The following is a 22,375-nucleotide window of genomic DNA, read 5'->3' as shown; positions in this document are numbered from 1 at the left end:
ATTCGTCCTCGTGACGAAATAAAATTCTAGTTATTATTATTATCGCTGAATTGAAGAAAGCAGCAGTTAGCAGCCGAAATTTTTATGGTAATTCTTCGGATTTTTCCTTAATGTGTTGAGAACAATAGTTCAACTTTTCATTATTTTGAACCAACACAGATGAACTTTCATGACCGTATCAAGAGTTACTATTACAAATATAAATGAATAAGTCCTAAAACCAAGAAGAATAAAAAGAAATTTAAGAAGAACAAGAAGAAGAAGGAGGAGGAGAAGAAGAAAAAAAGAAGATGAAGGAAAAGAAGGAGGAGAAGGAGAATAGGAAAAAAGAGGAGAAGAACAAGAAGAAGAAAAAGAAAAAAGAAAGAGAAGAAGAACAAGAAGAAGAAAAGAAAGGAGGAAAAGAAGAAGATCACTATAGCATCCTATACCGTCGAACATGTAAAGAAACTATTCAATCTTTATTAAAGGTATTATTTAACTTTGTGAGCAGCCGATTTAAAAAATTCTCAAACCAAGATGAAACATGTGTACAAGTGCATGTATTAGAACTAATAAACCCTGAAAACCACCATTATTGAGAATGAAAAAGCTAAAACTAAGGGGCAAACCCCGATTTTGTAAATAGGCGTCTTATAGACACCTAAATAGTACACATAAGTGTATATGATGAAATTAAGATGGTGTTTCCGGTCACTTTATAATTCAATTTTTGAAGCACTAAATAATCATTTTCGAACGCAATTTTTTCTGGGCTTGATTTTTGGAACATATCACAGACACAGGTGACAAGTGTGACCTTCTAGCTCAGATTTTTTAAAAGTCAAACCAATGTTAACCAATCACTTTAAGATCTTGACCTGTTTAGTAAATAAAAGGAACGATATTTCCAAACTAATCAAGTTTGGATTTTATATGACAATTACAAATGAAGAATCGAACTAACATGAGGCACTTGAATAAAACATAGAAAGTTAATATCAAAAACAATAAGACGAATAAAATGACATCTATGAGATAGTACTGGAAGAAATTTAAACTGCGAAGAGGTATCTCAAGATGATGTGTTCCATGTTTTATTGCGTAATCAATCCAAAACGAAGCTCGTTCAGCTGGCTTCATTTTTCGATCTCGGAAAGCAAGAGACATCTCTTTTGCCCGTATAGTATAAGTAATGTTCGTTGTTACCTCATGAAGAGCGTCATATAGAATCTCCGCAGTAAGCAAATCTTTGTCCAATATTAATCCTAATTTTTTACTGGCGACTCTTGCTCCGATATCCTTCTGATCACCGTATACAGGCATTACAACAACAGGTACCCCGTGATAAATGGCCTCATAATAGCTACTTTGACCTCCGTGGAAGAAGAGAGCTCTTGTTTTACGATGGCCAAGGATATCATTTTGAGGTAGCCAGGGTAAGATCTTGATATTGGCAGGAATCGGAAATGGAGGGTGTTCCTTCAAAAGCCATATTACTCTTTGGGGTAGTCTATCGAACGCCTCTGAAAATACCCGAATCAAACGAAGACTATTCTGGTCTAGAATGAGAAAAGATCCGAATGAACAGATGATAATACCATCATCATTTGAGCCCTGGATGAATTCATCTATATCAGAAGGCAGTTCTTCTGGTGACCTTGTGGTAAGACCACCAACTGGAATGACATTCGGAGCTAGGGCACATGGAAACTCTCCTACATTATCGGTATTGACTAACCAAAGCTTACTATTCGCCATAAGAAGCATTGGTTCTGATACATTGAACCGCTTGGTCAAGCCTATGTAAGGAGCATAGTAATAATGACCTATCAACGCTCCGAGGATATAAAGTAACGAGTTTACAACTCTTTCATTGAATTTCATCTGGTTTGAGTAAGGTGTCATAAAGCTTGGTACATAGGCTGGGTGAAAATGTGTTCCTTGAGAAGATGTTACCAAACAAGGATTAGCAAATGCATAGACTACAAAGGTTGGTAGATTTAGTAATTCCCCAACCATTGCTCCACAAACCCACGTCGCATCGTATAAAACTGCAGAAAAATTGGCAGACCGAAGACGTCCAATCAGGTACTTGTCTTCAAGAAGAGCAGTACAATCATTAACGCGAGCCGTCATCAACTCAGTCATAATTTTTTTTTCCTGTTGGAAGCCACCGTCCGATATGAGTTTAGTTAGGTTTGCAAACATATCATGGACTGTTTGCCTAGGTATAGGATGCTGAAATACTTCCCAATGAAACATGTCCCCATAGCGGCTGTTTCTAGCTTGATCGTAAAAAGCACCTCCAAGGAGAAAAGTGACGTTGTATCCCCGATGAATGAGTTCTTCTCCAATGGCAGCAGATACGTAAAAATGGCTGCCTTTCCCAATCATCGGATTAATCAGGATATTTTGAGCTTGCACATAGCCCCTGATCAGGACCACAAGTAACAGCCCGCTTGACAGAACGACCCATCTCGGAGGAACGGTAGCCATGACACTGTAAATTAGAAAGAAACAAAAAAGGTTAAATACACTTTTGTTATGATGATATGATGATTTAGTTCAAACTCCCCTAATTAACAGTTGGCTATACACCGCTTCAAAGTGAATGTGTAATGTAGTCTTGATCTGAATATTCAGTCCCGTTAACGCCGCTTAGGGTATTTTTTTTTATTCATTTTCCAAATGATCCCATTTTTTCATTTAGATTTGGGACTAATTTTCATTTTTATATATATTCTAAGGGGAGGCTGCGTGTATATAGTATATACAATGATATTTATGGCAAAAAGAAGCTGCTGTAAACTGCTTATCTAAAAAAGAGCCAATGGGGTAAATAAGAGTCAAAAGGGGCCTAAGCTTTCGATCCTAGCAGAATCTTCTTCGGAGGCAAAATGACAAACATATAAGGTGGAACAACCATAATATAGACAACAGAAATACAACAGCAACACTGGAACAAGGAGACAAAAGGGGCATTAGTGAGAAGAGAAGACCAATCAGGTTAATGTAGGGGATGAAAGAAAAGGAGTAGGCAGACACAAAGTGAAGTTAGTGGAGTGAGGCCAAAGAAAGACCTCAAGCCAAGAGGGATTAAGATAATGAGGCAGGCAACATCAAACAGGATCTGGAACAAAACAGTGATAGAGGGTATGAGGAAGATATGAAAAACAAGAGAATTATTGAGAGGTGACCCAAACCGCATACATTAATTCGTAATTCCGAAGCTTCGTAATTCCGAAGGTTCGGTTATTCCGAAGGTTCGTATTTCCGAAGGTTCGTAATTCCGAAGGTTCGTCAATCCGAAAACGAAATAAGGTTCGTAATTCCAAAGGTTCGTTAATCCGAAAACGAAATAAGGTTCATAATTCCGAAGGTTCGTTAATCCGAAAAAGAAATAAGGTTCGTTAATCCGAAAATTAAATAAGGTTCGTATTTCCGAAAATGAAAATAATTCATTTTGGTAACAAAAACGATGTTGTCATTACAAGATTACACGATATTATGCAATGATAGTAATAACGATCGATGATACATGCGTGTGTTGTGGCCAAAAGCATGTATTTCATTAAGAATAGGGCCCTGATCAAGCAGGCTAATTTCGATTTTATCTGAACAATTGCTGCCTAAGCAAATGGTTTAAAGATGCAGGGGATCAAGTGTGTTGGTCGCGTGCGAGTAACCTCTAGATAATAGGATTTGTATTGGAGGGGATGTCATTTTTGATAACAGCTTCTGCTAATAATAAAAATAAAAATAATACTAATAATGATCCTTGTGAGATGTTGAAAGCGCGAATCGCAAGCTCAAACTATAGTAGACATTTCATGTAACAAGACGTGAACTGAGCATTGTATTTTTTTGTAATCGTACGTGAGAAAGATGTGTACCGGTATCTTTCGAAAGAATTAATGGGCGAGCTGTAATTTGTTTATATACTGACCTGGGGCCCGTTGCATAAATCTTTTTACCTGAGAAAACTCAGGTTGTTTTTACAGGAGTTTTTGCCCTGTGCTAAAGTCAATGGCGGAAATCAGACTATTAGTTTTCAGTTTTTACTAGAGTTTTCTCAGGTAAAAAGTTTTATGCAACAGGCTTCAGAAAGTAATCTTTTAAGGACTGCATTTAGTGACTCATGAATAGAATATATATTTCACGAACTAAATAATGAGAGCGCGAACCGCAAGCTTGAAATTTGTGATATTCCAACCTGAAAACTGGACATTTTATATATATTTTTAACCAGGAATAGAATGAATTCCTCAATAAACAATACTTGATGCGAGCGAGAAACGCGAGCCAAATTTTTCCGATTTTTCAACCTGAAAACTGGACATTCTAAGCATTCTTGTAAAAAAAATAGTAGCTGGGAGAACAGTTTTCAGAACTGAAGTGGCTTCCTTAATCCTTGGGTAAATAATATCTATATCAATATTTTCATTATTAACATTCTAGGCCTACATGAAATTTCCAAAAGTTTGAGTACGTGATTCGCTCGCAACATCTCACAAGGATGCCCTTTTATCAGTAATTGACCAAAAAGTCGAATTTTACATCTTCAGATTTGATTTCTCCCCCAAACCGCTTGCTCGCTACGCTCGCAGAAATGAAACGTAAATATATAAATTATCAATCAGTGATTGTTCAAAAACTTTTGCTCAATTTAATTCCTACAAAACACACAACCTCTTTACACAGATCATAATCTCATGATGAAAATATCCCATTGCACCAAATTGCCCCTATTGGCCCCTTTTTTGGCTTTGCCCCCCCCCCCCCCCAGGAAAATACGTTCCGCCGCGCCACTGGTTGAAACACGCATCTTCTTCATGGCTAACTGCAAAAAGTTCTTAAAATGCCCCCTTTAGATCAGGTCAGAGCTTATATATTTAAAATTTCTGTTCGCGCTTCTTGCTCGCAGTTATTATCTAAATTTAGTTACACAGGCATCTCGTTTTGGAGATCACAAACATATTGCCCATCACATTAAAAAAAATATATAGCTCGCGCTCGCATTATTTAAACAGGGTTTATCATGTTATTACATATTTACTTTATTTTATATATTGAATGTTAGGACTACCCTTTCAATGAAACAAACAAAATCAACTTTAAGCTGCTTATCGAGGAAAATATGGCTGAAAAAATCCCCCCCCCCCTATTTGACGAATGTTGGATCCGCCTGGAGGGAGGCAGGGGGCACTTGCACCCCAAAAATGAAATAAAAAACAGGGAAATGAATATTTTCCAAAATGGGAAAGTTCCTTTTTCAAAAATAAATATGCCGTTTTTCATGTTTTTTTTTCAAAATGAAATACTCTTTTTAAACATGTTAAGGTATACAAGTTAAGTTTTTAGGCTGGAATAATGCAAATTTTCAGCTTGCGCTTCGCACTCTCATTCGATTGGTGAAATCTGCATCCTAAAGAGGTCACTAAATGCTTTCTTTAACAGGTTTCTTTTCTTGTCAGTATGTTTAAGCTCTCGTTTTGCGCTCGTGTTAATTCTTTAGTTAGATGAATCTGCTCGGATTTTTAAAAACTTATTTTCATTTTTTATTGAAATACCCTAAAGTTTTAGCTTGTGATTCACGCTCGCAACACCTCGCAATAATGCAATTTTAAGAATAATTGATCCCCAAAAACGTTTTACAACTTCACCTTTGAATTTGTTTTACCAAGCCGCTCGCTCATTATACTCTCTCCCGAAAAATAAGCCTAAATATACATTTAGCCATAATAAAAAGTCACTTCAAAAAAGGTTTTCTCTACTTAATCACTATCAAACACACAATGACTTCAAGCAGATGACAATCTTCAGGTGAAAATATCACCAATGTGCCCATTTTGACGCATGGGTTTCATTTTTTGGCTTTACCCCCCAATGAAAATTCGTTCGGCCGCCCTTGCCTTCCCATCCTCATAACAATTGAACGGCAACAGTGTCCCCTGCCCCCTTGCCTCTGCCTCTGCTTTCCCGGTGTTCATTTTTCGGATTAACGAACCTTATTTTGTTTTCGGATTAACGAACCTTATTTCGTTTTCGGATTAACGAGCCTTATTTCGTTTTCGGATTAACGAAACTTATTTCGTTTTCGGATTAACGAACCTTCGGAACAACGAACCTTATTTCGTTTTCGGATTAATGAACCTTCGGAACAACGAACCTTATTTCGTTTTCGGATTATCGAACCTTCGGAACAACGAACCTTATTTCGTTTTCGGATTATCGAACCTTCGGAATAACGAACCGTCGGAATAATAATAATAATAATAATAATATTCCGCATTCATATAGCGCTTAATACATCGGAACGACGTCTCTAAGCGCTTTACAGACATATTATTACCCCGGTCATCGGATCCTTGCATGCCCGCATACAATGTATGCACCTTCTCCACTCCCTGGGGAGCATTCCAACAAGAGTTCCAAGACTCAATTGCTAGGCATACTACATATAGGCTTTCACATCCTACCGGGTACCCATTTAACACCTGGGTGGAGAGTGGCAAAGTGTGGATTAACGCCTTGCCAAAGGACGCTAGGCCGTGGTGGGATTCGAACGCACGACCCTCTGATTACAAGGCCACAAATGTTCGGATTAACGAACCCTTTTTCGTTTTCGGATTAACGAACATCGAGGTATAGTCAATTTACGTGTTTCGGAATTACGAACCTTCGGAATAAAGAACCTTCGGAATTACGAAGCTTCGGAATTACGAACTGTAACCGGGTCAAACAGGTAACGAAGAAAGGCATAAGCTTGTGCATAAGAGTGGGGAAAAAGGGAAAGAGAAGGGAACAACTGATAATGTGCAAAAGACACAAGTATGTATGATAGAGCATTAAACTAAAGAAGAGAAGAAAGTAAGTGATAAAATAAATCTGTAAGTAATGACAATGATATTTAAGTAAATTCCGACAAAGTGGAAGAAATGTCCGTTTCATTTCATAATGGGCTTGTCAAATTGGCAAAGAGTTTATTATGTTATCAAACACATTTTATTCAATATTACAGAAAATTATATTATTCTTTAAGTAGTACCATTTGTTGACCTCACTAATTAACAAATGCAAATAGACGAGGAATAAAACAATGATAATTTCAGTTTCGATAGCTTCTGTTGTGGTCAATGTGACTGGACGTTCTAAACGGACAATGATGAAGTCTGGTACGTTCACTGATCGAATTTTGTTTAGTGTGTACCACATTTTTTTTTATTGTTTTGTTCATAAATTACCAACGTATCGGGCAGCACAATCTGCCGTGTGTTGCTGCCCTATACGTTCGTTGGGTTTATCATCTACAAGTATCCGGAGGGAATATGAATTACAAATCCGAGGGGGGGGGGTCGTTGTGCCCCCTTCCCAACTGTACTGATGGAATTCCATATGTAGTCGAACGTGGGAATTCAATTCAAATTTTATTACGTAAAACGCAATAATTTCTAAGTTTGTCAATAACATTAGACTCAACAACCCAAACAAATAAACTTACATTCAACGGTAGAGACGATAAAAAATAACTTTTAAAATCCTGAATACATGCTAAGTCTATTTTGTCACTTTTATATTATCATGGACGCTTTAAAAATTAGGCTTTTGAGATCCTGATATTAAAAAAATATTTTGAACCCACAGTAGCTTCACTTCTGCTGCATTTACCTATCATATTAAGACTCAGATTTCTTGTTTATTTCTCCATTTTATGTGCCCCCACAAGTTGCTAGACTCAGAGATTCCATTCCTTTTCAAATGTATATTTAACCTATATAAATGCTACCAACCTTTGACCAAGATGGTGAGAGCAGTTTCAGAGCTACACTCTAAATCAGTCAATTGACTAGACCAGTAGTCAGCTGGGTGCAACCGATATGGCAATCACTGATATATTCTGACATATATTATAGTCAGAAATAGCTATTTTCTAGTAAAAAAAAACGTCTAGAGAATAGTCAAATAAGACTAGAATAACAGTTGCACCCAACTGACCCTATTGCACGCTGATTTATTCATTATGTGGGAATAATTATGAAAATTGTTGTCATGTTATTTTCTTTGAATCAAGATTTTCATTTTTACAATTTTTTTTTATTGATACTGATGATTAATTTAGATGTTGTCCATAATCATTTGCCATTAATCAGTTTATTAGCTTCTCTAATATGAGGTTAGTGTAGAAAATTATTTCGATTGTTGAATTTAATTGTACGAATGTGCAGAATTGAAACATCAGCGTGCAAAGGGTGAACTAGTCATTTTTACTGATTTGTTCTTAGAGTGTATTACAGTAGAGTGACGTAATGGGGATCCGAGGATTGAACCCAAGAGACCGTCGTCGAAATGGTATCATTATTATTCTTGGATCTCGTCATGTCTACATCCAGTGGAAGAGATGATCAGATGTCATGATCTCGTAACTCGTCATGTCTACATCTTTAAGAAGAGATGATTAGATGACATGATCATGGATCGAAGATCTTGTCATCTGACCATTTCTTCTAAAAGATGTCGACATGACGAGATCCGGGATCTTGTCATCTCATCATCTCTTCTAAAAGATGTTGACATGATGAGATCTGGGATCTCGTCATCTCATCATCTCTTCTACAAGATGTTGACATGATGAGATCCGGGATCTTGTCATCTCATCATCTCTTCTAAAAGATGACGACATGACGAGATCCGGGATCTTGTCATCTCATCATCTCTTCTAAAAGATGTCAACATGATGAGATCCGGGATCTTGTCATCTCATCATCTCTTCTAAAAGATGTTGACATGATGAGATCTGGGATCTTGTCATCTCATCATCTCTTCTAAAAGATGTTGACATGATGAGATCCGGGATCTTGTCATCTCATCTCTTCTAAAAGATGTTGACATGATGAGATCCGGAATCTTGTCATCTCATCATCTCTTCTGAAAGATGTCGACATGATGAGATCCAGGATCTCGTCATCTGACCTTTTGCTATCAAGATATCGACTTCCCAAGATAATTATCTCAACATCTCGGTGGCACTTTTAAGCTTCCATAGAAAATAGAAAACGGGTGCCCTATCTAGAAAAAGACATCCTTTTTACGTGTTGTTATTTTGTTATACCGAGGCTATTTTACCTGACTGCAAGCACGAATGCCTGTGAGCAAGCAACCAGGGGACCAACGGCTTAAGGTCCTCTCCGAGGGACCTGGTAATGAGGATCAAATGCCTTACCAAAGGGCACTAGCGCACCATTCGGGAATCGAACCCGGGTCACCCAAATCCGAAACCCCCGCTCTACCGACTGACCTATCGCGCCTCCTTTGGTATCTACTCGTCAATGTAAGTGCCCCCCCCCCCCGGGGGATTCAGTTAGCACAGTAAGCTTTGACACGACGTTTGCTTAGTCTACAAATGTAGACCCACATCTGCAATGTGTGTACCTCAGCTGATTCAACGAGTCTGCATAGCAGACTAGGTCTACTGAGGCTGCGCTCGCCCTTTCAGGCTGGTTCGCAAACCAGTAGCAGATCCCACCTCATGAGCCATTCAGAGTCTGCATAGCAGACTAACGTTTGCTCCTGCGACAATTGCTTCGGGCTTCAAGTTATTGGGTTGGGGTTGCAATAGGGATTTATGTTGGGTTAGTATAAGCAAGGAGCTGTATAAGCATTAAGGAGCTTTAAAAACATCCAACACTTTCCCTCTATAGCCATTTTGATGGCACATTGATGAAATATATTAAATTGTATTTCATTGCATGTTACTTGCAGATTGTATAGACAGCGGTCACATGTGCCCCACGGCGGCCGTACGGCGAGTCGAAAACAGCCGTTTTATTAATTTTTATTCAAACCACCTATTATGTACATAGCTGATACTAAAAAATGTTGAAACAGCTGGTTTCGTCTCGCCGTACGGCCACCGTAGAGCAAATGTGACTGAGGTATTACATGCGACTTACAAAAGGAATTAACCTGCTTTTGTAATGATAATCAATTTACGCTGCATCTGATCGGATAATAATGAGTATAGACACAATGCCCATTTTTTACAGGGAACAGCAAACATAAATGTTGCAATATTTCTCAAAATATGATTTGAATTTATTCGACTGGCCGCAGTTCTGGCACATAGCATCACAAATTTAAATATTCCAACAAACTAACAATGATATTTTTATAGTAGTGGAAGTTTGCGGGATTTTGTAAAATGTTGATTATAAAATTGTCAAATTATTTATTTTTGTTCACATTTTAAAACTGTTATTCAGTATTTTGCCCAATTTCAGGAAACAATATATCTCGTCATGTGTAAAATGTCTATTTTTTGTGCTCATATAAAATAGAAATATCCCAGTTACTATTTATTTCCAACACAAATCACTTAGTTTTCACAGGAAACTGGCGGTTTCATATTGCGCAACCAAAGGCTACATTGTACCTGTGTACTTCTTTTTGTACGTCTTCAGACGTACATGTTGTAGTTTAAATAATTGTAAAAGCAACAGATACAAAATTTGCATATATCGTCCCTCCATTGTTTTTACGTCCATATTGGTATGAGGTCGCCGGCCAAAATCTCTCCATATTCTCTCGTGTTTAACTCATAAATGTCACGAATGGTCTCCAATTCAACTCCTTTTCTCCTTGGCCAAAATCACTCGTTTTTATCTCTTTTGGGTGAGAGGGGGTAGTTGTAAAATAGTTGAAAAAAAGGATATATTTGAGATTTTTCATACATCGTTGAGCCAATGGCGAAGGTCAGAGCACTTCAATTCCTCTCAAATTTTGACAACGGTCGTAAACCATTGCTGAATCACTAGACACCGTCTCGATTTAAAGCTTGTGTATAGTTTTGGTAAATCCACCAAAATGCACCTATCACTATTCCAATTCATTGCTAGCTAATATGAATCGATATGCCCTATAACAGTTATGATGTGGATGATAAGAAATGAAAATGTGTTTTACAGGATAAATTTTGCGATTTTACATGGAAATTTAACTTGATCGGGTCACCCGATCAAATTAAAATATCTGTGTGTTTTTGTCTTTCAATTAAATCCTATTCCATATCATGGAAAGGGCTGAAACGTTTAAGATATGTTCTTTGTCTGTCTGTAACTTTTGGATATCTAATCACTGAATTTGTAAGATAAGTGCGCCCATTTTTTAAATTTAAAACAAGCATCGCCGAGAGAGGGCGCTATATATCCAAGATTTGAATATTTGAAATTTTCTCAGAGAAGTGCAGTTGGAAAAATATCTAACGGTCTCTACGCTTCAGTAAGACTGTCATATTATACCCCTTTCATAAACCCAATTAAAATGAATTAGGCGGCTAATAGCAGCATAATTTGGTCGTAAAATTGGAGGAGGACAAGAGTTATCCGCATTACTCTGATGCTGCTATTATCCGCATAATAGCGGCATCGGGATAAGATTTTGAGTTTATGAACGCATTTCCAAATAATGCGGATAATTGCCATGGTGCGGTCACAAAGCTATACACAGCTTTAATGTCCCTTTTTACGAGCGGCCGAAGGGCGCTCACTCCCAAGATAGGTATTCAGATAGTCTGTATATTCATACATTATAGTGGATATGATAGTGGCATCGACCAAAATGACCAGCATTTTCTATTCTGCAAGTACATAGTTAATATTAACAATGAAATGAATCAATGTATCATATACTTTAATTCATTTTTTCCACCAACACCATTGTTTATTATTTTTTATCTGACATTCCCACCAAGTTGGTCTGGACAAACAACTGTACGTAGACTATGAAGTCTGGTCCTGATATAAATAGGTCATTGGTCTGGGTGAAGTATAGAAGTATAGAAATTAGCAAATCATGATTATTTCCCTATCTCTTTTACACGATTTCGACTAAACATGTAGAGAAATGAATAGAGTGTGAAATTTCATGTTAAAACAAACTTTAAACGGAGGAAATTGATGCACGAGAAGTCGACTTTCTGCACATGGAACATAGCCTCATGTCAAGACTTTTGGTATCGGTTTATTATTTTGTTCTTTTTTGTGGCAGCACCATGATAAGGCTATTTATTTCTGCTGCCTTCTGAGCTGTCTCCTCATTTCATAAATCATTTCGATTTCTTGTGTATCTCTGGCATGAAGAAATATTAAGCTTACCAACTAAAACTTTTAAAGCAATTTCCGCCAACATCTAAATAATTCTGGCACTATGGTGGTTGTAGCAGGGTTTTTTTTTTTCAATAAACCTCACCTGAATTAAATTAAATCAGTGGCGTAATGAGCCCCCCCAAAAAAAAATATTAAAAAAAAAGATTTTGACATTTCAACACAAATTTACGATCATGTGATAAATGTTGGCATAATACTCAAACATTTTCCCTTTTCTCCCTTCCGTCTGTCTTTTACTTCATTGACATACGATGGTCATAATGATTGATGAAATGAAGCATACAGAAAGCTACATTTCACTGGTCAACTCGCTTGTACCTGCACTGCAAAACCAAATTCTCTCCATTTTGTAGGAGACATGAATGGGGGGTCACCATCCTTAGAACAGACATAAAAAGTGAGTATACGGGACTGAAGTTGGGTAATGACATCATGGACAATCTCGGCTAACACCACAGAGATGTATACTAATTACGCGTTATAAGTATCTCTATGGCTAACACCAACCTTTTCGGGCTGAGCGATGACGTCATCATCCGACTTCAGTTCCGAATACTCACTTTTTTATGTCTGTTCTAAAGATGGTGACCCCCCCCCCCCCCCTTATCATGTCTCGGACAAAATGGAGAGAATTTGGTTTTGCAGTGCAGGTACAAGTGAGTTGACCAGTGAAATGTAGCTTTTTGTAAGCTTCATTTCATCAATCATTATGACCATCGTATGTCAATGAAGTAAAAGACAGACAGAATGGAGAAAAGGGAAATTTCAACACTTATACCTTGACCATTCAGCTCCGTAGATAGTGTATGTAAAAAGCATTCATGCCTTAGCGATTGATCGTAGGCCCGAATGCAACAGCTGATTGCATTGGCTGTTGTGTTTGTATTTGTTTTTATGGGTCCACCTCGTGGTGCATTCTCGTGCACGTGGGAAAGTGATGTAATTGGGTTCGCTGGTATTCCCATATCCTTGTTATTTTGTGTGTTGCAACCGCATTCATGATTTCTCCCCTCAGCACAGCGAAAATTTTGCAACCATCTCTTTTCCCGCGCGCCGCCCACTGATCTCTTAGTGGAGAGATCAGTGGCGCCGCCCCCGCCAACAATGGTGCGCGCCGCCTACAGGCTGAGAAAAAAAGGAACGTATTTTTTTGCAATTGAGTGAAATTAATTTGCAACATGAGTGAAATGTTTTTCGTAGCGAGAGGAATGGATATTTACGTGAAGAACGAAATTTACTTACGGTCTATACGGCAGCCGTATGTGTTATCCAACAAAAGTGAAAGGATTTGTTTTATCTCAGATTTAAAATGTAACAAGTGAAAATAGATTTTAATTCGTCGTACGGACGAATTAGGTGGTCTGTCGTAGATGCAGAGATAAACATACATAATTATTTAAACAAATGAGTGGATATAAGTATGAAAGATAAATAAACAGACAGACATAGATATTCAAACAGATACATATAAGAAAGATAGATAAATAGATAGATGGCTGGAGAGATAAATGATAGGTGGATAGATTAATAGAAGATAGATAGATATATTAACAGGGGGTGCGGAAGCTGGATCTGGGCTTCAGCCCTCCCCCCCCCCCCACTTTTTAAAAAAAAACCGTGTACAAAAACGTAAAAATGACCATATGACTGTGATTTTTTGCATGGTCCCCCCCCCCCCCCACTTTGAAAACCGTTCCACGGCCCCTGCATAGATATAGATAGATAAAGAGACAGATATATAGATTTGTAGATAAAAAGTGAAAGGATTTGTTTTCTCTCAAAATTAAAATGTAACAAGTGAAATGATTCTTCGTCGAAAAAAATAATTTTTTTTGAAAAGTGAAATGAATTTTTTGGAAAAGTGAAACATATTTTTTTGGAAAAGTGAAATATATTTTTTTGAAAAGTGAAATATATATTTTTGAAAAGTGAAATATATTTTTTGAAAAGTAAAATATATTTTTTTGAAAAGTGAAATATTTTTTGAAAAAGTGAAATATATATTTTTTTTAAAGTGAAATATTTTTTTGAAAAGTGAAATATATTTTTTTTGAAAAGTGAAATGTATTTTTTTGGAAAAGTGAAATATATTTTTTGAAAAGTGAAATATATTTTTTTTTGAAAAGTGAAATATACTTTTTTGAAAAGTGAAATATATTTTTTGAAAAGTGAAATATACTTTTTTGAAAAGTGAAATATATTTTTTTGAAAAGTGAAATATAGTTTTTGAAAAGTGAAATATATTTTTTTGGAAAGTGAAATATATTTTTTGAAAAGTGAAATATATTTTTTTGGAAAAGTGAAATATATTTTTTTTAATATTAAAAGTGGAATACAATTTTTAAAAGTGAAATGGTTTAGTGGAGGAGAAACATATTTTTTTCAAATGAAATATATATTTAATTGTTTCTCTATGAGCGTGCAAAAATTCCAGGTATTTACTTTGACTTTGACTTTGGCACTGTCCCTATTAGGGACAGTGCCATTGAACGGATATGTATCTCACTCATCAAATAATGCGAGCGTGATGCGCAATCTCAAAAGTTTTGATATTCAGACCTAAAAAGGGACATTACAAGCAATTTTTGTGTCACAATTAATACGTACCTGTTTAGCTAAACAAATAATGCAAGCGCGAAGCGCGACCTGACATTTTTGTGTATGACCCCAAACAGAGACATTTGAGGACTGCAGTTTAGGAATCCATTAAGAATATATAGGCCTACTGTATATCTAACCATAGCCATAGACCAAAAAAGGAAAGAGATAAGAGTGAAGTATGATATTTTATTTTCTGAATATTATGTCAAAATCTATCACAAAATTTGATCTTTTTGCTTGCTCGCTTTGCTCCCTCGCAACTTTTTTTCTAAAGATAATTTCTGTCCGATACGCCATATCTGACCCCCTCAAAAATTTTGCCTCATTAAACCACTGCCTGTTCATACCACGATATGACTGGTTATTTTTTGCCCCCCCCCCCCCCTCCACCAACGACGCCTGTTACGCCCCTGCACACAATGACCTAAATAGTTTGCAGGAACAGACCCTGATTGAAACTTTGATCAACAAGTGTGTCTCCACACAAAGACTAGCACATACAAAACTTTCTGTTTCACACAAGGCATAGGGCCTAGGCTGCAATTCAGACCCTTTACTCGAGTAAGGGTTTGCACAACAGACTATGTCGTAAAGGGCTTACACGTGATGAGATTTATCTTTACCTGTTTTTATGTTATGGTTTATATGAGCGTCAATGTTGAGTCTGATCTAATGTGGGCATGTTGAAGGTCGCACGCGCCCGATGATGTCGCTGATCACGGACCCTACTAGTATTTCAGGGGAATCCAACTCAAATACAAAGAAAAATCAGACAAGTTAAAAGGGGAAAGTTGAATAGCGGACACGCTGCTTCTCCAACTCATTTAAACCATTCTGTTTTATTTATTTTGCCCTTTCTACCACGACATTTTATGATCAACGCTGGATTCCCCTGTCCATATTCAGGGGGGGGGGGGATATAGACCCTCCAAACTTACAAATGTTGGTGTATATGTATTGTAATAAACACACTCACACAAATCACACACTCAAATGGACCCCGCCTCCACATACAAATCATTTGACCCTGGGATTTGACCTATATTCATCGTCAGTTCTACTCAAATCTCATCGCGTAATATTCGTAATATTAGTGCAACATATTATTAACATATAAACATATGTTGAATTATTATTAATTTTTACCATGGATCCTATAGAACCATGATTTTACAAAAAGAAACCTCTGCAGATTATAAGTATGTTTAATTTTAGACATTCCTCAGACAGTCTCTTTTATTCAAACATCCTTTATCGATCAAATCTTGCCATATATACTCAGGTATAACCACCAAGAATTACCCTACTTAGAGGAATGGTCCGGGCTGAAAATATTTATATCTAACTAAATAAAGTGAAATTTTCAGTGCAATATGCTGAATATTTCATCAAAATCGGATAACAAATAACGAAGTTATTGAATTTTAAAGTTTATCAATATTTTGTGAAAACAGTTATATGCACATCGTCATGGGTGGGCCGATGATGTCACATCCCCACTTTCCCTTTTCCTTATGTTATTACATGAGATCATAAGTGTTTCATGCATGTGTAAATGATGTCTCTCATTTATGATGAAATAAGTTGCGGCAGTTAATAACTACATGTATTGAATTTAATCGGTTGTCCATCCAATTGTTTTAGTTCATGGTAGAAATTTTTTGAATAAACCTAATTTCATATAATACAATTCAAAAGAAGAAGTGGGGATATGACATCATCAGCCCACCGAATGTTATAAAGACATGCCTAGAACCGTTTCACCGGAATAATGCAAATCTTCAAAATTCAATAACTTCGTTATTGTTATCCGATTTTGATGAAATTTTCAGCATTTTGCTTTGTGAATTTTACTTTATTTTTTAAGATATAAATATCTTCAGTCTGGATCATCCCTTTAACAATTTATTTTGAGAAAAAGTGTCGCCTGCAAAGAACTCTTACATTATACGTAGAACCCGTTTATACTCACTACGCCCCAATGCTTCCTGTCAATAGAACTATATAGCTTGTATGACTTGTGCGATCGAGCCCCCTTGATTAGATGCCTCCATAATTGTTGTTTACTTCTTCTGTGGTATCATTTTCTCTCTTTTATTGAAGCCCCACCCCATTTATCCATGGCCATCTGCTAAAAAATTTCGTTCGTTTTATATTTGCGTTCATTTTGATTGTTATAAGCCTCTCGCTCCTTTGCTGTTGATCTCATTTTAAACGCATTCATTCAATTTGTCATATGCCTAATTTCAGAATTGTTTAGTTTATCTTATGAAAATGTCGATATGAGATTATTGTATTGAGTTTGCTTTGCTATAACACGATGATTTGCATCTGTACGCTCATTAACTTTCTTGACTTTGTTTAAAATTGAAAATAAAATGAATAGGTGAAAACTGGGAGTAATAATTCTTTATTTTTTTTATTCGCTGCGAATCAGTGTTCAGCCACTGATGCGATGAATGCATGCAGTATGTACTTTACAAAGCAAAACTATACTTGGGTATACTTTGCATTTTTTGCATCTATTTTTTCAATATACAAGAACTGAAGAAAAATCAACTGTAACTTTTATCCCGTTTTTTGCCATTACGCTTTCTACGGGGATCTGTTGAAAATAGCACAGAACAGTAATTGATTTAAAATGTGATAGAGTTATAATAACACTGTTACAAATTCATAAAATATTATTGAAGTCATGCTGTGATATGATACTATTCGAAGACAATTATGATGAAGATGTTGCTGGAGTTTTCCCAGTAAATTTCAGATATGAGACTGGAACAGCCACTATTTAACAGCACAATTTTCTTTCCTGTTCGACGGTGCCACAAAATTCTGGGCCTTTCAGATCCGTAGAAGTATAAAAACAGCACAAATGTGATACTGCCAAAGGATGTTGCAGAACATCGTCGTGTAGTCGTGTTTTTCATCTACAACGCATGCTCTATCAAAAGCTCTTTTCATTTTCAAACTTATTCTAATACATGTAATTTTTTTATATCGGTTTTTATGTACAGTTCACTGCATAAGCCTGCGCTTTTTTTTTATTTCGTGAAAGCCTGGGACTGAGATTAAGCGCACTAGTGGCCACGATCGAGAGGGAACGGATACTCCCTGTAGGATCGTAAATCCCATCAGCGAAGTGATTTGCTTGGGCCATTCAGGGCCAAACGGCCATTAAATTCTAGGTGTGGCCTTCGAGAGGATCATAAAAACTAACTTTTCTCTCGAAAATTTTGAGATGAAAATCCGTTAAAAATAGTTCAAAATGAGACACTTTTTCGTGAGAAGTGGCTCTCGTTTTATTGAGAGTAAAACGAGAGCAATTCCTGCTCGTGTTCATAGTGAGAGTGTTCATTCTATAGTCACCTGGTCTGACCATGCAATATCTGCATCCTGCTGCTATGTAAGACATGCTTACATAATATCTTTCTTTGAAATCTGGCTATAAAAAGAAATGAAATGTCATTTGACCAAGATTGCCCATATGAGGTAATTCCAAACTGGTCTATTGTAGCGCATGGAACCCAGCTAATGCAAGATACCCTCTTTGAAACCATCTCAATGCGCAGGTACTATCATACTATGTAGGATGTGTTGATAATCATGACTTACCTGGTTTCAACACGGGATGCAAGCACAATCGTCCAGTATCAGGATAACCTCACAAGTACCAAGTCACCATGGATACTAGATGTTGGATGAAACTGAAACACAGTTCGACATCAAGTTCACAAAGTCATTTATCGGAGAGCGTAATACCAACACTGACCAATAAAATATTTTCACATGAAGAGCGTGCAGTGTGTTGCAGGTCCTCCGTTTGCACTTTTCAAATGAAAAATGTTCTAAATATCGGAGTGATGAATTATTATTCTGCAATGTTTGTTAAAGTTACAGACCACAAAAACGTCAACAACATTGATATTTAAATCACAAGAGCAAGACTCTCAGCCTCAACGGTGTTATTATTCGAAGCTATTTATGTCAGTGTGATTGTCATGCATGCACTCGTAGCTAGATCTAGAAGTAGCCGTAGTGAATCTGTAGTGAATGGGTACTGGGCGTGGTATATCCTTTAGTAAAAGTCCCGGGGGGCACTCGACCAAAAAAGTGGTGGGGGTGTGCCGCGGGCGAGACAAAAACAACTGGGGCCTTGGAGCGGGCTTATTGTAAAAAGGAGGGTCCTCGGAACGGGCTTCGGAACGACAAATGTTTGTGAAAACGAGGGTCCTTGGAACGGACGCCAGCGTGTGAGCGCGTATGCATCCCTCCGGAACGGTCATGCGTGCATGATGCAGCTAGCGCGGCCTCCGCCGGGGAGCTCTGCGGCCGCTTTTCACCAAAATTGCAGCTCATTCAACGCGATCGGAGCGGCGAAACGAAAAATATGCGAAGCTTTGGAGCGGATTTCTCTCTTCTTTTTTTCTCGATAAGAAGGAAATGCTATGCCTTGGAGCGGCTTTCTTTGTTCTTTTTCTCAACAAGGCAAAAATGCTATGCCTTGGAACGGAAATTTGAGTGTAAAAATGGGGGTCCCCTCCGCGGCACATACCCACTATGCATTATATACTGAGTGCCCCACCCCCCGGGGGACGAGTCTGCAAAGGGTATTTTCCTTCACGCGTAGCTCAGTTTCTGTTCTAATCGCCAGATCGAGACCGGGACATTATCCAGGGAGGTGAGAGTAATATAATAAAAGCAAAAAATGTCATGGACCTATCCACGGAGAATTATCTGCTGTGACGATACTCAGCACTGTCCCAGTAACAATAGAATAATTTTCCGTTTATATGTTCATGACCCGGGGGGCACTTCCATTGACAAGTGGATCACCTGTAGGCTGTAGGTATCACAGGCCAAATTCAATCCCCTTTAGACTCGTGTGTTAAAGTGGCACCTAAAAAGAATTCATTAAAAATAAGGAGGAAATTTGAGGATTGAATGTGTACTACCAGTGGATAGGATAAATGTCTAACATTCTATATCTGACCAGAAAGGGGTACCTCGACCGGCTAATTTAAAAAAATAAGTCAGCATTTATGTAGACTACACCTGACGGGATCAAAAACTTTTGCTGAATTGATTTAAGTACAAAAAAAAATTATAAATGAAATTACCGCAAATTATGCCAGCGCAAATATTCAATACTGAATGACAGGCGCCGTATAAGCTACAACAACATAAATCATCACTTGAGAGAGTAAAATGACCATAATTCTTTCCAAGTAAAAATTTAGTTCCATAGTGGTGATATATCTTTCCAATTTGGAAAAAAAAGTAGTTCAGTAGGCACCCTCCCTTGAATCAGTGTTAGATTGTCAATCATATTCATTCATTTTGTCAATCAGCAAGATCAAATTTAAAAATTGAGCAATGGGTTGGCTGGAATGAATATCTATGGCCTGCCACTTGTGATTAGGCCCGTGCAGCCTACACGGGAGAAATCGATTTTGGTGTATCCTTGGCTTTAAACATGTTAGATAGCTCTATGGTTAGACTGAACAATTTTTTTTGCTGTCGTTGTTAATTCACGGTTTTTAACATTGTTATTAAGCTTAGTTTCTATTTCGATAACCTTTGGAAGCTCCTCCGGTTATAGAGTACCCAGATAACAATGTTTCCTTTGCAGTTACGTCGGGCCAATGTCGGAGGTGTAACGTTGGGCCAACGTTATTCTTGCCGTCGGGCCAACGTTGGCCCAACATCAAAGGTATGATGTTGGTCCAACGTTCAGCCAACGTTAAACCAACGTTTAGCCAATGTATAGCCAACCACCAACCAACCATTTTTAAGCCAATAAAAAATAGATATTTTCCTCATCACTCGTACTTAACGCATCTTGTATCTGATCCTACTTATAGACATTAATTTTCTTAGTTTGTAATACCTATTCCTATACCTACACCTATAATCCTATCCTATCCTACTCTCACAACAACGACAGTCGGTGAAATATATATATACACATTCTCGTTGCGAGTATGTTTTTCATATTTAGTATTTGCAAAAAGATGGATTTTAATTAGATTCTGAAATCATTAGCCTCCAAATCATATTCATAACATTACATATAGTTTTTTATTCATACTTAAATACATTTTATTCAATGACAAGAATATCATAGAAATTGTTAAAATATAAATCCTTACAAAATTGCATTACAAACACGTTATAATCGATCATGAATTCCATGATAGCAACTTAGTTGGGCAAACGTCGGCAATAGCGATTGCGGAAAAAAATCCGATAAATCATTACTTGATTGGTATTGGTAAATGAAGGGGGCCGCATAAAAAGGTTTTACACCCATATTATCCCAAGTGTCTTAAGGTTGATTTTGATTAAATTGTATTGTTCAATCATATATTGAAAAATCATTTACAAATAACCAGAAATAGCATGTCATGCAAGAAAAACTTACCTCTTAAATGTTTTTAAGTATGAGCATTTATGGGTCAACGTATAGGCTACAGAAACGAAATTACACAATGTAGCGCGCACTCAAAATGGAAACGTTTACCCAATATTAGCTCGCGACGGTGGCTTTACGACCCCGACCAACAAGACCAAATGTCGACGTTGGGTAACCGTTAGACAGATGACCAATACCCAACGTCGCACGCACTCAAAATGCCAACCTTGGCCCAATGTTGGCTCGACGTTGGCTTTATGACCGCGACCAACCCGACCATTGCCGACGTTGGGCCAACGTTACATAGCTGACCATAATCCAACGTCGCGCAAACTCAAAATGCCAACGTTGGCTCAACGTTGGCTTCACGACCGCGACCAACCCGACCACTGCCGACGTTGGGCCAACGTTACATAGCTGACCATAATCCAACGTCGCGCAAACTCAAAATGCCAACGTTGGCTCAACGTTGGCTTCACGACCGCGACCAACCCGACCACTGCCGACGTTGGCCCAACGTCTCCTTGCTATCTGGGTAATTAGAAAAATAGACCAGTTTGGACTTCGGAGTTACCTCATGGGAAAGTTTATTCAAATGACATTTCCTTTCTCTCATTAGGATGATTATTATGATGATGATTATTATTATTATATCAATTATTCTAATATCATTAGAATTTTTATCATTGTTATTATTGGTTTACTATTATTATTATCATTATTACTATTATTATTACTACTAGCAGCAATTACCCGTGGCAGCACAGGGGGTAGGAGTCATTTATCTTTATCAAAGTGTGTGGGGGGAGGGGTGAGAATCTTGTAGCTAGACTGCCTATTCACACTGAAAGCCAAGCGGTTTATTGATGAAATATATTTAGACAACTGATTCATAGCAGACTTCTCTTTCAATATAGATAGGAGGTTCAATTAAGTTAAGCATCTTGGGTTGAACTGGAGGAAGAAACTTCAATAATCATTACAGAGTGAAATCCAAATCTAACTATAAAATGGAAAAATGTATTAGAACACGGTGTATTCAGTAAGCAGTCAAGAGGCAATTATTATGATATATAAATGTTATGATTACATGTATTGGGTCAGAAATAAGTATGTAAGTACATTGCACATGTACCTTACAATGTACATTAGACTGCGGTTGTTTGTACTTTTAAATTAAAGGTTGCTCAATCATATATAAGTATGGCAGGATGTC

The 22,375-nt window shown here is 37.3% G+C and overlaps 1 protein-coding gene across 2 annotated transcripts; it reads right to left on the bottom strand.

The window, feature by feature from the left end:
• Positions 1-336: 336 nt before the first annotated feature.
• On the bottom strand, positions 337-18,784 carry LOC121425554 (UDP-glucuronosyltransferase 2C1-like). 2 transcript variants are annotated; one of them, XM_041621637.1, is made up of 3 exons: positions 18,360-18,784; positions 853-2,482; positions 337-457 (listed from the first exon to the last, which is right to left on the bottom strand). In XM_041621637.1, exon 2 carries the CDS (start codon positions 2,476-2,478, stop codon positions 895-897), a length of 1,584 nt encoding a protein of 527 aa, XP_041477571.1. In that variant the 5' UTR covers positions 2,479-2,482; positions 18,360-18,784; the 3' UTR covers positions 337-457; positions 853-894. The 2 variants fall into 2 exon arrangements, with proteins under 2 accessions (XP_041477571.1, XP_041477570.1); XM_041621636.1 differs by lacking the exon at positions 337-457 and having other exon boundaries at positions 778-2,482.
• Positions 18,785-22,375: the final 3,591 nt, after the last annotated feature.

Source organism: Lytechinus variegatus, chromosome 12 (assembly GCF_018143015.1).
Source record: "Lytechinus variegatus isolate NC3 chromosome 12, Lvar_3.0, whole genome shotgun sequence".
NCBI classification, from domain to species: Eukaryota; Metazoa; Echinodermata; class Echinoidea; order Temnopleuroida; family Toxopneustidae; genus Lytechinus; species Lytechinus variegatus.
The sequence above is the reverse complement of the archived record's forward strand: the minus strand, read 5'-3'. Positions and strand labels throughout refer to the sequence as shown.